Source organism: Heptranchias perlo, chromosome 12, assembly GCF_035084215.1.
Source record: "Heptranchias perlo isolate sHepPer1 chromosome 12, sHepPer1.hap1, whole genome shotgun sequence".
Taxonomy (NCBI): Eukaryota; Metazoa; Chordata; class Chondrichthyes; order Hexanchiformes; family Hexanchidae; genus Heptranchias; species Heptranchias perlo.
In genome coordinates this window covers 49,830,708-49,845,939 of record NC_090336.1, presented here as the reverse complement: position 1 = coordinate 49,845,939, position 15,232 = coordinate 49,830,708, and the positions used below count along the sequence as shown (strand labels likewise).

Here is a 15,232-nt window from a genome sequence, read left to right as displayed (position 1 = left end):
GGCCAGACCAGTTACTGGTGACAGGTTCCCTTCCCTGAAGGAAGTGAACCAGTTGCATATGTACATCATTCCAGCAACTTTCATGGTCAGTTTTCCCACCAATTACTAGATTTTTAAATTCAATTTCATATTTGAAAATCAGGGAGTATTCATGAACAATTTTACCTCAGCAGATTAAGTATAAGGATGGGAGGCAACATTTTTCATCGAATCAGTAGGCTTAAGGGACCAAATAGCCTTTTTCTAATTCCATTTTTTCTTAGGCTATTTTTGAGGTTATTCTCTTTTCCCTGTTCTTGCTTGGCTGCCAACTGTTGTCTACTTTATGCCTCCCAATCACCAAGCTTGTTATTCAGCAGCTGACACCCTCCCCCAACCTCCCTTTCCAAAGTTACAAACTCGGATAACTCAACATGGCCTTACTCAATTTCTTCTTCTCTGCTTGTTTGTACTTTGATTAAATGCTCCTGTCACCTCGACCTCTGAGATCTACTCCACTCCCAGTATTAACTGCTCATTCTTAGCAGGTTATCAGCCTACTAATTTACACTTTGTTCCACATTCATTTTATTCCCAATAATGCTATACAATTATGTTAAATTTAAATTGAGACAATTTTTTTACTAAATGCGTAACATCAACCTCCAAACTTCCTAAATGAATACTTAACCCATTTAAATTTGTTTTGAATAAAATGATCTTGTTAAATGTGTCATGTGTAAACAGACTGTAAAACCATGAACATAGATTAAATGAATTATACACTTAATTAAATATACATCCATAGAAATCAAAATCAATGTAAAAACTTTAGATTAAAAACACCAGATTATCTGAAGAAATGCTTAACATGTATACATTTACGCGGGTAATTATTTTGTTGAGAAACATTCAGGTCACTTACACTTAAATCTTTTTATCATTTTACATCATAATATGTAGGTGTAAATAATTTAATGTAATTTAATAAAATGCATGATGTGGAGATGCCGGTGATGGACTGGGGTGGACAAATGTAAGGAATCTTACAACACCAGGTTATAGTCCAACGATTTTGCGTTGTCGTGTGTCTTCGAGACCTTCGAGACACACGACAACGCAAAATCGTCGAGCAGAAGTTGATAGCCAAGTTCCGCACCAATGAGGACGGCCTCAACCGGGATCTTGGGTTCATGTCACGCTACACGTAACCCCACCAGCAAAAGGGAAAAAAAAGTTATCTGTTTTTAATACTCTCTCTCTCTCTGCCATTTGGGTCTCTTTCTCTCTGTCTGTGTAATTGACACAATGTATATTCAGTGTACTGGGACGTACTGTTCTCCGTGACTGGCCTGTTTGAACACCAACGACACCTTTTGATTGGTGTGATGGTGTCCCAGCCTAATATAAGATATGCAATTTGAGAACCTTTCACTCATTCACCTGACGAAGGGGATAATCTCCGAAAGCTTGTGATTTTAAAATAAAATTGTTGGACTATAACCTGGTGTTGTAAGATTCCTTACATTTAATAAAATGCAGGAATTGTTCCTCAGCTTATACATAAAGACATGGATTTATCCTGTGCCTTTGGAATTGTCCAGGGGATTGTAAATCTTGTGACCCACTCATGAGCTGCTTCTTTAGATAGAAGCCATCCTCCTATATAACCCTCACCTGTGCAGGCTTCATCTTTTGCCCTTTTGCTCCACGATAGCTGATACGAGAATTTCCGAATGCTTTTCATCTTTCTTCAGTATTTTTGTGAAATTGTTTGCTAATGCATTGATTAAAAAAAATGTTTTCCTCATAGTTTTTCGTGTCTTCTCTTTGCAGATATAGCTCCGGACTCTGTCTCAGATGAGAGATTTATGGAATATAATTCCTGTCAACAGTGCCATTCCAAACTATCGTCACAAGAGGCTCTTGATGAATGTGTCGTTTGCCTAGGTATTCGTTGTTTTGATGCTAATTAAGTTACATATGCTGGTTTTAACATGAAGTGTTGAAACAGTTACCTAAAGTGTCTCTGAGAGAGCTGGCCAACTGCTAATTTTATTGTTTCAATTCCACATTTAAGAATTATCACAAGCAAGGCAAAATTTTATACTAGGATTGGGGGGGAACCACAAAATGCAGTGTCCCATCGATTAATGTTGAGGCCCATACTGTTTCTAATCTACATTAACGACTCCGACTCAGAAACTTTATGGAAACTAGTGAAGTTTGCAGATGATTTTAAACTGGACAGTGGGCAGTTAAAACTAAAGGAGCAATCAGGGACATACAAAAAAAGTCAGATAATATCTGCAAATGGGCAAATCAATGGCAGATGAAATTCAACATAAGCAAATCAGGGTATTACATATTGGAAGGAAAAATGATTGTCACATATATACCATGGACAGTGCAAAAACAGCTGGAGGTGAGATAGAATGGGATATGTGGCTGATAGTAGATTCAATGTTTGATGTAAAATGTCTGTGGAACAGTAATAAATAAAGTGAATGGAATGTCAAATTATACTTCTAGATAAGTTCACTGTAAGTTAGAATCATAAAATTGTAGAATGGTTGCAACATAGAAGAAGTCCATTCAGCCCATCGAGCCCATGCCGGGTCTCTGTAAGAGCAATCCAGTTAGTCACACTCCCCCGCAGCCCTGCAATTTTTTTCCCTTCAAGTACTTATCCAATTCCCCTTTGAAAGCCATGATTGAATCTGCCTCCACCACCCTTTCATGCAATGCATTCCATAAGTTGAAAGAAGTCATGCTAAAACTATACAGTACCCTGATCAGAACACGTCTGGGGCGCCCCGGTCGGAGCACGCCTGGACCCCCCCGGTCGGAGCACGCCTGGACCCCCCCGGTCGGAGCACGCCTGGACCCCCCCGGTCGGAGCACGCCGGGAGCGCCCCGGTCGGAGCATGCCTGGAGCGCCCCGGTCGGAGCACGTCTGGAGCCCCCCGGTCGGAGCATGCCTGGAGCCCCCTGGTCGGAGCACGCCTGGAGCGCCCCGGTCGGAGCACGTCTGGAGCCCCCTGGTCGGAGCACACGCCTGGAGCCCCCCGGTCGGAGCATACGCCTGGAGCGCCCCAGTCGGAGCACACGCCTGGAGCGCCCCGGTCGGAGCACACGCCTGGAGCCCCCCGGTCGGAGCACGCCTGGAGCCCCCCGGTCGGAGCACGCCTGGAGCGCCCCGGTCGGAGCACGTCTGGACCCCCCCGGTCGGAGCACGCCTGGGGCGCCCCGGTCGGAGCACGCCTGGGGCGCCCCGGTCGGAGCACGCCTGGGGCGCCCCGGTCGGAGCACGCCTGGGGCGCCCCGGTCGGAGCACGCCTGCGGCGCCCCGGTCGGAGCACGCCTGGGGCGCCCCGGTCGGAGCACGCCTGGAGCCCCCCGGTCGGAGCACGCCTGGGGCGCCCCGGTCGGAGCACGCCTGGAGCCCCCCGGTCGGAGCACGCCTGGGGCCCCCCGGTCGGAGCACGCCTGGGGCGCCCCGGTCGGAGCACGCCTGGGGCGCCCCGGTCGGAGCACGCCTGGGGCGCCCCGGTCGGAGCACGCCTGGAGCGCCCCGGTCGGGGGACGCCGTGGGTGCCCCGGTCGGAGCACAGCTTGATTACCTTATTCAGCTTGGGTCACTAAGGCCAGGAACTTTCTCTGAGCCACTTCCACTCCTTCACCATAACACAAGGAAAATATTTGGACCATGGAGGTAATTACAGAGAAGAGCCACGTGACGAGCTGCCAGTTAAATGCGCGAGTAGTGCTGGCAGCCACCTATTTAATGTTAATCAGGCACGGGGACAATTTCACTACTTAACAGGCACGGACGGTGGGCGTAGCGCCGATTTGGCGGAAGAAGTCGGGCACAGACCAATTTCTACCCCATAATACCTTCACCTATTGAAAAATCTCAACTGCCTGCTAATTTCAAATTATAAATCTCTGGAACTATTTTCCAAATTTATTGTTCTAACATAGCAAAAAATATTTATTTGTATCTTCCCAGACTGACTACCATGATTTTAATCAAACAAGTTACATTGCCATTAACAATTATCCTACTTACTCATGATGAGTAGCACTAATATCGATCTCAGAAAAAAATAATTTGATTCAAATTGAATGCAAGGGAGATTTCTGTAATCCATTCCCAGTTTTGCAGCACAGTGTGTAAAGTGACTTCTATGGAGTTGTGCTCAGTTTCTTTTATCTGCTCTTCAGGAGTTAAATTTAAAAAGCTATGCAAATTTATTGACAGATATCAGATTAGTAAGCACTACCTCTGTTCTTTTCCAGATGCAGATAAGGAGTGGAGCACGGTAGAGTCGGAGCAAAGAGCATATGATTCTCGGACTGATCATGCCTTTCTCCTCCAGAGCACACCAAACCGCCAGTCTTCAAAAACTCGTGCAGAAAAGCGGGAGGTATCATTTTCAACAACTTATTTTATACTGTTTATTTTAGGGAGACTTGTAGGGATTCCTAGTGCGACAGCCCTGCTCATCTGCCTGCAGTTATTCTGGCTGTACCGATGCTGATGGTATAACAAGCATAGAAGAAGAAAAGAATATTGGGGTAGATTTTTGTCTTCACCGTCTGGGCAGTAATTTGCCAGAGTGGATTGCCCATACACGAATCACAGAAAGTTAACATGCAGGTACAGCAGACAATTAGGAAGCCAATGAAATGTTAGCCTTTATTGCAAGGGGTTTGGAGCATAAGAGAAAGGAGGTCTTGCTGCAATTATATAGGGCTCTGGTGAGACCACACCTGGAGTTTTGTTCTCCTTACCTAAGGAAGGATATACTTGCCTTAAAGGGGGGACAATGAAGGTTCACAAGATTGATTCCTGGGATGAGAGGGTTGTTTTGTGAGGAAAGATTGAGTAGAATGGGCCTGTACTCTCTGGAGTTTAGAAGAATAAGAGGTGATCTCTTTGAAATGTATAAAATTCTTAGCGGGCTTGACAGGGAAGATGCTGAGAGGTTGTTTCCCCTGGCTGGAGAGTCTAGAACTAGAGGTCATAGTCTCAAGGTAAGGAGTCATCCATTTAGGACTGGATGAGGAAAAATTTCTTCACTCAGATGCATTTTTGGAATTCTCTACCCCAGAGGGCTGAGGATGCTCAGTCATTGGGTATATTCAAAACTGAGGTCGATAGATATTTGGACACAAAGGGAATCAAGGGAAATAGGGATAAGGTGGGAAGGTGGATTTGAGGTAGAAGATCAGCTATGATCTTATTGAATGGCAGAGCAGGTTCGAGGGGCCATATGGCCTGCCCCTGCTCCTATTTCTTGTGTTCTTACCCAGCAGCAGGTCATACCTGGAATGGGCATGATGATGGCATTATCTCTCTGAACCAGTCCTCTTCAATGCCTGCACACGTGTCAGAAAATGTGCAGCTGTAGCCCGTCCCCGAAGCTATAGAAGTGGTGAAGCCTACAGTGGGGACATCTCAGGGCCATTTCAGGTCATTTTGTTTTAAGACAATCCACCGTGACACCAATATTTGGAAAGTGGGAGATGGCTCCTGGTGATCAAATCCCCCTCTGCAGCTCTGGCTCATGATAATTCTGCAACAAACAAGGACACCAGCCGAAAACAGTTATAATGAAGTCCATGCCTCCATGAATGTCATCATAGAGCACACCATTGACAGTATTTCAGATGCTTGGACAAGTCAGCTGGGTGGAGTGTCCTGAAATGCAGCTGGCAACGGCATTAAGGATCATGGCAGACTTCCATGAGGCTCTTACAGACACACAACAACCAACCCCTTCATGTGCTCCTACCCATGGGTAGCACCTAGATAAAGCACAAGATTAGGTTTATAAGAAAAATGTCAAACACTGTCACCAAGAGGAAGCTCCATAGAAACAAACAGTAAACGCTCATACACAGTACAGGTAAATTTACTAGAAGTTGTTTATACTCGAGTTGGACGATTTTGTATCAAGTTTCAGCAGCAGCCATGAATAGAAGAGTAGGCAGTTGAATGGCAGAGTAGGTGACAGTACTTTATCGAAGGTCATGGGGAAGATGTAAAGAGGACTGTCAATCAAGTAGTCAGATTTTCATGTTAGGAGATGGTCTAACCTATTGAGGCTGCTGAATAGTCCATGCAGCCAGCAACAGGTCCACCTTCTCAGCCCCTCAGGCTGCCTCTGCTCTACTTGCAGGTCCCCTTCATTCAGCTGGGAATCGTGCATCTCCGGGGTCACCGTGATGATGCTTAAAAATAAGTTCTTTTTTGTAACTAGAGTTAACATCAGAACATAAGAAATAGGAGCAGGAGTAGGCCTCATGAGTGTGCTCCGTCATTCAATCAGATCATGGCTGATCTTCCACCTCAACTCCAGTTTCCTGCCCGATCCCCATAGCCCTTGATTCCCCTACAATCCAGAAATCTGTCTATCTCAGCCTTGTATATATTCAATGACTCAGCATTCACAGCCCTCTGGGGTAGAGAATTTCAAAGATTCACACCCTCCGAGTGAAGAAATTCCTCCTCATCTCAGTCTTAAATGGCCGACTCCTAATCCTGCGACAATGTTCCCTTGTTCTAGACTTTCCAGTCATGGGGAACAACCTCTCAGCATCCCTGTCAAGCCCCCTCATAATCTTATATGTTTCAATTAGATCACCTCTCATTCTTCTAATCCCCAGAGAATATAGGCCCGTTCTACTCAACCTCGCCTCATAGGACAACCCTCTTATCCCAGGAATTAATTTAGTGAACCTTCGCTGCACCGCCTCTAAGGCAAGTATACCCTTCCTTAGATAAGGAGACCAAAACTGTACACAGTACTCCAGGTGAGGTCTCACCAAAGCCCTGTACAATTGTAGTAAGACCTCCGTACTCTTGTACTCCAAACCCCCTTGCAATAAAGGCCAACATTCCATTTGCTTTCCTAATTGCTTGGTGTATCTGCATCCAAGTCTCTCTGAACACCAAAATTGATAGTTTCTCACCATTTAAAAAATATTCTGTTTTTCTATTCTTCCTACCAAAGTGAATAACCTCACATTTCCCCATATTATACTCTATCTGCCACCTTCTTGCCCATTCACTTAATCTGTCTATATCCCTTTCTAGACTCTTTGTGTCCTCCTTACAGCTTACTTTCCCACCTAGCTTTGTATCATCAGTAAACTTGGATACATTACTCTCGGTCCCTTCCTCTAAGTCACTAATATAGATTGTAAATAGCTGAGGCCCAAGCACTGATCCTTGCGGCACCCCACTAGTTACAGCCTGCCAATCTGAAAATGACCTGTTTATTCCTACTCTTTGTTTTCTGTCCGTTAACCAATCCTCTATCCATGCTAATATGTTACCCCCAAACCCATGAGCCCTTATCTTGTCTAACAACCTTTTATGTGGCACCTTATCAAATGCCTTTTGAAAATCCAAATATACAGCATCCACTGGTTCCCCTTTATCAACCCTGCTAGTTACATTCTCAAAAAACTCTAATAGGTTTGTCAAACATGATTTCCCTTTTGTAAAACCATGTTGACTCTGCCTAATCATGATATGATTTTCTAAGTGCCCTGTTACAACTTCCTTAGTAATGGATTCCAGCATTTTCCTGACGACTGATGTCAGGCTAATTGGCCTGTAGTTCCCTGTTTTCTCTCTCCCTCCTTTCTTGAATAGCAGGGTTACATTTGCTACCTTCCAATCCTCTGGGACCGTTCTAGAATCTAGAGAATTTTGGAAGATCATAACCAATGCATCCACTATCTCTGCAGCAACCTCTTTTTGGACCGTTGGATGTAGGCCATCAGGTCCAGGGGATTTATCAGCTTTTAGTCCCATTAGTTTCTCAAATACTTTTTCCCTACTGATATTAATTCCTTCAAGTTCCTTGCTCTCATTAGCCCATTGGTTCCCCATTTTTTCTAGTATGTTTTTTGAGTCTTCTACTGAGAAGACAGATACAAAATATTTGTTTAACATATCTGCCATTTACTGATTCGCCATTATAATTTCTCCTGTCTCAGCCTCCAGGGGACCAATGTTTATTTTTGCTACTCCCTTTTTACATACTTGTAGAAGCTCTTACAATCCGTTTTTATATTTCTTGCTCGTTTAGTTTCATATTCTATTTTCTCTCATCAATTTTTTGGTCATTCTTTGTTGGTTTCTAAAACTCTCCCAATCCTAAGGCTTACTACTGTTCTTGGCAACATTATAAGCCTCTTCTTTTAATCTAATACTCTCCTTAATTTCTATAGTTAGCCACGGGTGGATCACTTTTCCCATGGAGTTTTTATTCCTCAATGGAATGTATATTTGTTGAGAATATTGAAATATTTCTTTAAATGTTTGCCATTGCTTTTCAACCGTCATACCCTTTAATTTAATTTCCCAATCTACCTTAGCCAACTCGCCCCTCATACCTATATAATTGGCTTTATTTAAGTTTAAGACTCTAGTTCCTGACTTAAGTACTTCACTCTCAAACTCAATGTGAAATTCTATCATATTATGATCACTCTTCCGCAGAGGATCTCATACTGTGAGTTTGCCAATTAAACCTGTCTCATTACATAATACAAGATCTAAAATAGTCTCTTCCCTGGTTGGCTCCATGACATATTGCTCTAGGAAACCGTCTTGAATGCATTCCATGAACTCGTCCTCCAAACTCCCTTTGCCAATTTGATTTGCCCATGAAGCAGCTAAGCTGATGGAGCAGTTTCCAAAGGCATGAGCAATCGGTTTAGACCCTTAATAATCAGTTGGCTGTGCTATGAAGTCATACTGCTGTTGAATAGTAGCAGCCTTCCCAGCCCCTATGGGAATAATTGTACAGAGAGATAAGAGCAGGGGAGAAATCATTTGTGAAGAACAGAGAAACTAAAAAGATGGAGAGGGGGAGAATATGTAAAGTGACTTGCTTTTTCATAAAAGATCAGTCACCTCAGGTTATTAGAACACTTTTGTGTCTGAGAGGATTCAAGAAGATCTGGTGCTAATTGACAGGCTGAAGAATCAAAGAATGATACAGCACAGAAGGAGGCCATTTGGCCCATCTTGCCTGTGCCAGCTCTTTGAAAGAGCTATCCAATTAGTCCTACTCTCCTGCTCTTTCCCTATAGCCCTGCAAATGTTTCCATTTCAAGTATTTATCTAATTCTCTTTTGAAAGTTACTATTGAATCTGCTTCCACCACCTTTTCAGGCAGTGCATTCAAGATCATAACAACTCACTGTGTAAAAAAATTTCTCCTCATCTCCCCTCTGGTTGGAATAAAAAGAGTGGGACCAAAGTTAAATAGTTTTCTTTTTAGTATCTGTAAACCAGTTAAATTCATTCCGCAATTTTTGCTGGAGCTTCTTGTTTTGATGAATGTTGCTGATTTCTAAAGAAGCATTCAAGAAGGAATGCAACTCGAACTTGCTTTTTAAAAGAACAATAAATATATTTGCAGAGATAGCAATGACATGACAAAGATGACAAACATCATAGTAGTTCTGAAGTTGTTGATTTATTTCTATCAGACTGTACATACAAAATCCGACACAGATAACTCCAATTTAATAAGCTCATCGAAGCTGTCAATGTTGTTCATCTTATCCAGTTTTCATCTTGTCAAAATTCAACATCCTCTGCCAACTGTAAAAGAATTTCGGCTGGGACCAATGAAAAATAGACACTGTAATGGCATGGCAAAGTGGGTTATAAAGCATGCAACTTTTTTTAAGAACGCCAATCCTGATGGTTCGTGTAATTTTATTTGATAATACATCTTATATCTTTCGCCTAGGATAAGGAACGCTCAGCGGTGACATTTGGTCTTTTCTTCAAAGATGGAAAGAAACGGATTGACTATATTTTGGTCTATAAAAAATCAAGTATACAAGTGGAGAAGAGAAGCACCTTTGAAAAGAACTTGCGGGCAGAAGGACTGCAACTTGAAAGAGAGGTGTGAACAAAACAAATTAGATTATTTATAACCATTTCTAACGTCATTTTATATTCTTATAAAAAAATAGAGCTCCTTTGATAGCTTAACTTGCTGAAGCAGTGAATAGCTGAGCTATCTAGACCTGGAAAATGCCACATTCGATCCCTGGTCTGTGCTGAGTTAGCTGATCCCAGCACACGCTCCCCTGATCGCTATTCGATGACATTTGCTGGCAGTATATGTGTGTGTGGACAATGGATGAGGAAAAGATTGGGAATGGTTGTGATGCTTCCTGTGATCGAATAGGCTGACAGCATTCTTTGTCTAGATTCACACATGAAGGTTGGCCACTTGAGTACGGTACAAAAAGAAATCAATTCAGCTGGGAAAAGAAGACACCCAGAGGAAAAATAAAGAAAAAACAATACGAAGAACACATGTTATTGTGTTAAGGAACAGTCAGTCTACTTACCATGATAGAGGTAGTAGTTTTGGTAAAATGAAAGTTACAGTTGTTTTCTCTCATACTCTTCAAATAAGTATAAAATGACAAGAAAATGAGAACTGACTTTTAGTAAAACTTTTTACTTGTCCCATAAGGTACAAATAATTAGAACAGAAAAAGTTAAGAGACCGGTGACTGGTAAATATTGTCATAATTCATCTTCCAATAAAGTTTAGAAAGGTTATGTAAATGTTTGAATAGGTTAATAAATTTACTAGAGGAGCTACATGTAATTTTGAGCTCATCTTTTTCATTGAATAAATTATGCTTTAGGGAGACACATATCTTATTTTTTTTAGGGCAGTTCCTCCCAAAACAAGATCAGTGTCTGCTCAATAAGGAGCTTTAATTGGTAACTGTTAAACTTTTGATGAAATATGAGCTTTGTTCTTAAGATAGTGGCAAAAAGCCACTTCAATACCAAAAGTTTGGTTATGTTATTATAGTGACAGTGTGTCTTATTTTTCATATAAAAGTTGCTCTTTAGCAACTGGATCTTCCAGGTTTGTTGTCACAATAATAAATATAAAAAGCACTTCACAGTTTGTATTTGTCACTGGATATCAGCAGTTATCCGGTAAACATTAAATAAGCCTTTTAAAAATCAGTTCCCGGGAATTCTGACCCGAATATATTTAGCAGTAAATAATGATAAAACAAGTAAGTGATGGGGATGATGCTGAGCATAGTTTCACGAGGAAGCTGATTTAACACCTGTAAATAGTTGTTAACACAGTTAAGATTGTTATTTCAGTTATGCTGACTCATTGCACCATCAGATTTAGTTACTCTGAGCCAGTTCCCAAATATTCTTATTAATATTCATAGCATAGCAAAAATGTGAAAAGTTGTTCACGATTCTTAAAATAGATTAAATAGTGAAAGTCTCCCTTTTTAGTGGGCTGTACTGCTAATGTTATTTATGGAAAAGTTTAAATATATTTCTGGGATCTTTGAGATAATTAAGATGAATTGGATTCCACATTGAGTCCAGTTGAAAGTTTATCGCTTTTTAAGCAGTCACACTGCATAGGTGTTTTCAGATGATTTCTTATTGTAGTTCTGAAATGTCTTATAATCAAGGTTTTTTTTCTGAGCTACAGAGCCACTGTATCACTCAGTTTTTTGGTACATCGCTACAAAGTACTTTGACTCATTTAGGACTGTTGTATTAGACTTGGCCCTGTGATGAAAGTTCAACTGTCCATAGGCTGATTGAACTCTTGTTACATAGGGTAAGAGACCCAATCATTGTAGGTTTTTGTCTCAGTGATAGAGCTGATGCCAATTTGCTGAGAATGTTGGTAAAATCCGTGGGATGATGTTAGTGAGATCTGCAAACCAGTTCACCCATACTGATGTTCCCCTTTTGTTCTACTCTAAAGTCCTCACTGCTATGCTGCACCTGTCTTGCTGTTTATGTACAGAGCAGCAGTTTTTTTTAAAATTATGTGTGGCAGCAGCAATTGATAAAATATGACAATGATTGAAGAATGTTTGTGACTTTTGTTGATGATTAAACTGTAGGTAAGGATTGTCTCCTCTCTCCTGAAGGTAGGGTGTTATGTTGTGGTCTGAGTCCAAGAGAAACAGCAGTCTTCTGGTAACTCACCCAAGCAGCAGTTGTTGTGCCAGTACATCGAGTATCAGGTTTGACAATGTGCCTTACACAGCTGAGCATGATCCTGACTTCATGTGACATCCACACAAACACGCTTCCAGCAGAGATCATTGGCTACAGTCTCAGGAGTGTGGACCCTAGTAGTGTGTTTCTTTTCTTTCTAAGGACTGTCGAAGCCAACTGTAGCACCCTCCTCCCCTCCTCCTCCTCCCCCCTCCCTCCCCCCCACAACAAACTACCTGCCCAACTGAGATCCCTTAACTGAGCACAGGCCAGAGACTGAAACTGGTCTAAATGGATCCGGGTCACTCAATGGTAAGCAGACATTTTAGAGCATGGGGGTTTATTACATCAAGCCTTAACTAATATCATTTGTTTAAATTTTGTTTTCTTTTCTGAAAAGTAGTCTTTGAAATCTCGTGTCTGCAAAATTCCACTGACAGTTACAATTTTCTAATTCTGCAGGCTGATTTTTCCCGACCCACTGATCCCTAATTTCTTGGGGACACTAACAGTCTTTCCTTCCAGCAAGAGTTAGTGATCAGGCGATTAGCAGAATAAGTTTAATTGGTGTCGGCCGGTCAACAAGTCAGAATCATTGATACACCAACAAGACGTATTCTGCAAGCTGTCTGATCAAAATCACACCGTGTCACCTACGTACAATTAATGAATTGATCTAGCACCTAGTGGCAGGTGGGGACCAACATTCTTCATCTATTGATTACAGGTGACGGGGGTCAATGCACTTCCTTGAGGACATGATCGTTTCCTCTCCCTTTATGTGCTGCTAACTATAATAATTGACAGTACCTGACTACACTATCTAGAAGAGAGTAACATTGCCAGTTTGCCCAGCCGAGCACAAGAAAAGGAGTTGGCCATCTTAGAATTCAAGTAAATTTGAGAGGCTTGAATCCAATGCAGGAAAAATTATAAAGAGTTGGATGTCATGGAATCATACAGCACAGAAAGAGGTCATTCGGCCCATCGTACCCGTGCCAGCTCTTTGTATGAGTTATCCAATTAATCCCACTCCCCTGCTCTTTTCCCATTTTTTTTTAAAAAAGCAAATCACTCTCATTAACTTTCTATATTGTTATTACAGCTGCAGTTTATTTCCAAAAGTAATTATGACTTCCAAAGAAATCACAGACTGCATGCCCGCACTTTCCCAAGATGCACTTCCTGCAATTACCCACTGGGAGTTCCTTCAAATAACTGTAGGTAGTTAATGTAGGTAGTGGTAATTCATAATGCAGTGGGGAAAATTCATCAAGTTAGCCTATTTAGTGTGGCAAATCAGCAATCCTCCTTCACCCAGGGTAAACTTTGAAACCTTTTGCATTTCCATCAGTGGTTTCCACTTGGAATTAATATGTGAGCACCAAAGAGATTTTTTTTCTTTGCAGATGATCCTGTCGGTATATTGGAGTACTCGATTTACTGATCAGTAGCAGTACCATCATACATGATACTATTATTGATCAGTAACCTTGAGAATACCGAGCCATGGAATCCTAGTTAGCCCCTTGTTGGATTGCCAACAATAAAAATCCTCAAATCTCCTAATTTTGCCATTTCTACAATTTGTACGATCTGTTCGAAAGCAATTTTGATTCATGCTATTGTTAATATGATCAATTTGTTACTCTGTCTAAAGACAATGGGAAGATTTGATAATGAGGTGAAGATTTGATGGGATTTTAATTGTGCAGTAACATTACAAATTTAGATAGCCTACAGATAATCAGTAATTTTATCATACATCAAGTGTTTTTTACAAAATGGGTCAGAAATCATATAACATGGTAATAAACTTGTCTTGAATTTATATAGCTCATTGATCCAAAAACGATGTTTTGATGGCAATTTAATTCCTATTTCTTCTTTTTTTCCCCTCTGTAACCACAGCCATCCCTCACAAATAGTGATATAATGTTTGTGAAACTCCACGCACCTTGGGAAACGATATGTAAATACGCGGAAAGAATGAAGATCCGCATGCCTTTTAGGTATTGTACGTGTGTTGCAGTATTAAGTTTGTTTTAACTACCAAATCTTTGTTGAATTAGTAACTGTTACACTGTGGTTTTAAATGGTTTTGAATAGAGAGTGAGTGAAAAGATTAGGGATTAGGGAGGGGCTTGGTGCAGTATTCAGTGTTTCATTTGCCTGATGGAAGGTTTTAAAAGCACAGCCAACAAGATGAGAATTTGTTTTTTTTGCCCCATAATTAATGCATTCCTTGACAGTCATGCAGTTACTGCATTGGAATGTACAACATATCTCTATATCTTAGACAGCTTGTCAGAATTACCAGAGGAAAAATACAATAATAAGTCTAATAATAATAAGCTAAATTCCTGAGCATGTTTCACAATAACTTCCTGCCACGGTAGTAAACGGTGATTTTTTTTGCTGATAGTTTAATACCTCTGTTTACACAGATTTATAGTGCAGCATGTATATGTGCATGACTTAATCATAATGTTTTCATCTTATTATTGACACTTGAAACACAGAGTGAGGGATGTTACTTAGTCTTTCCAAAGCTTCCTGGTCCTTAGTTTTTTTTTTCCTATTCTTCCAGGAAAAAATGTTATTACACTGATTGGAAGAGCAAAGCGATGAGCAGGTTGGTGGGTGCTGTGCAGTATTTGCTAATACCACATACCATCCTGTAAAGATTGTGGTTGGTAGTTGTAAAATCACAGCAGGGCTCTGTATGTGATATATATGTGATCTACTATATAGATATAGTACAATGCAGTGCAAACCAATCCACTTTAGTGAAGACAGAGTCTTTCTGTGGGGCAAAAAACAAATTCAATGTCCCAGTTCATTTACAGATTAACTGAACAAAGTGACACTTACGTTTTAGCGAGATTAATATGGACTTTTAGAGCACTGCTGACCCAAAATTGCATACCTCACAAGGAGCCGTCGAGTTTATCATACAGATTAAGGCGAACCTATTACTACAATGTTCCGAGACCTGGTGGAACTGGTGAGGTTTCACACACAGTGGGGAGCTTAACATGATTTTCCCTTGATTGATTTAGATGGTCTAAAAATCATGGTCACTATACGGACGATATCCTGATAAACTATGCTCTGTGTACAAGGCCCGGCTCGTGGCGGAGTTGGTGGAAAATAATGCCCTGTGTGGCCAGTGTTAAAGTGTTTCAGCTGTTGTTG

At 41.3% G+C, this 15,232-nt stretch overlaps 1 protein-coding gene across 1 annotated transcript in view; it reads left to right on the top strand.

Moving 5' to 3' along the window:
• The window catches only part of ano3 (anoctamin 3), a 415,131-nt gene that overhangs the window by 222,347 nt on the left and 177,552 nt on the right, over nucleotides 1–15,232 (top strand). Inside the window, exons 4-7 of the mRNA XM_067994093.1 lie at nucleotides 1,816–1,929; nucleotides 4,282–4,409; nucleotides 9,765–9,923; nucleotides 13,946–14,046. Coding sequence (XP_067850194.1) covers nucleotides 1,816–1,929; nucleotides 4,282–4,409; nucleotides 9,765–9,923; nucleotides 13,946–14,046 — 502 coding nt within the window. The remainder of the gene's footprint in view (nucleotides 1–1,815; nucleotides 1,930–4,281; nucleotides 4,410–9,764; nucleotides 9,924–13,945; nucleotides 14,047–15,232) is intronic.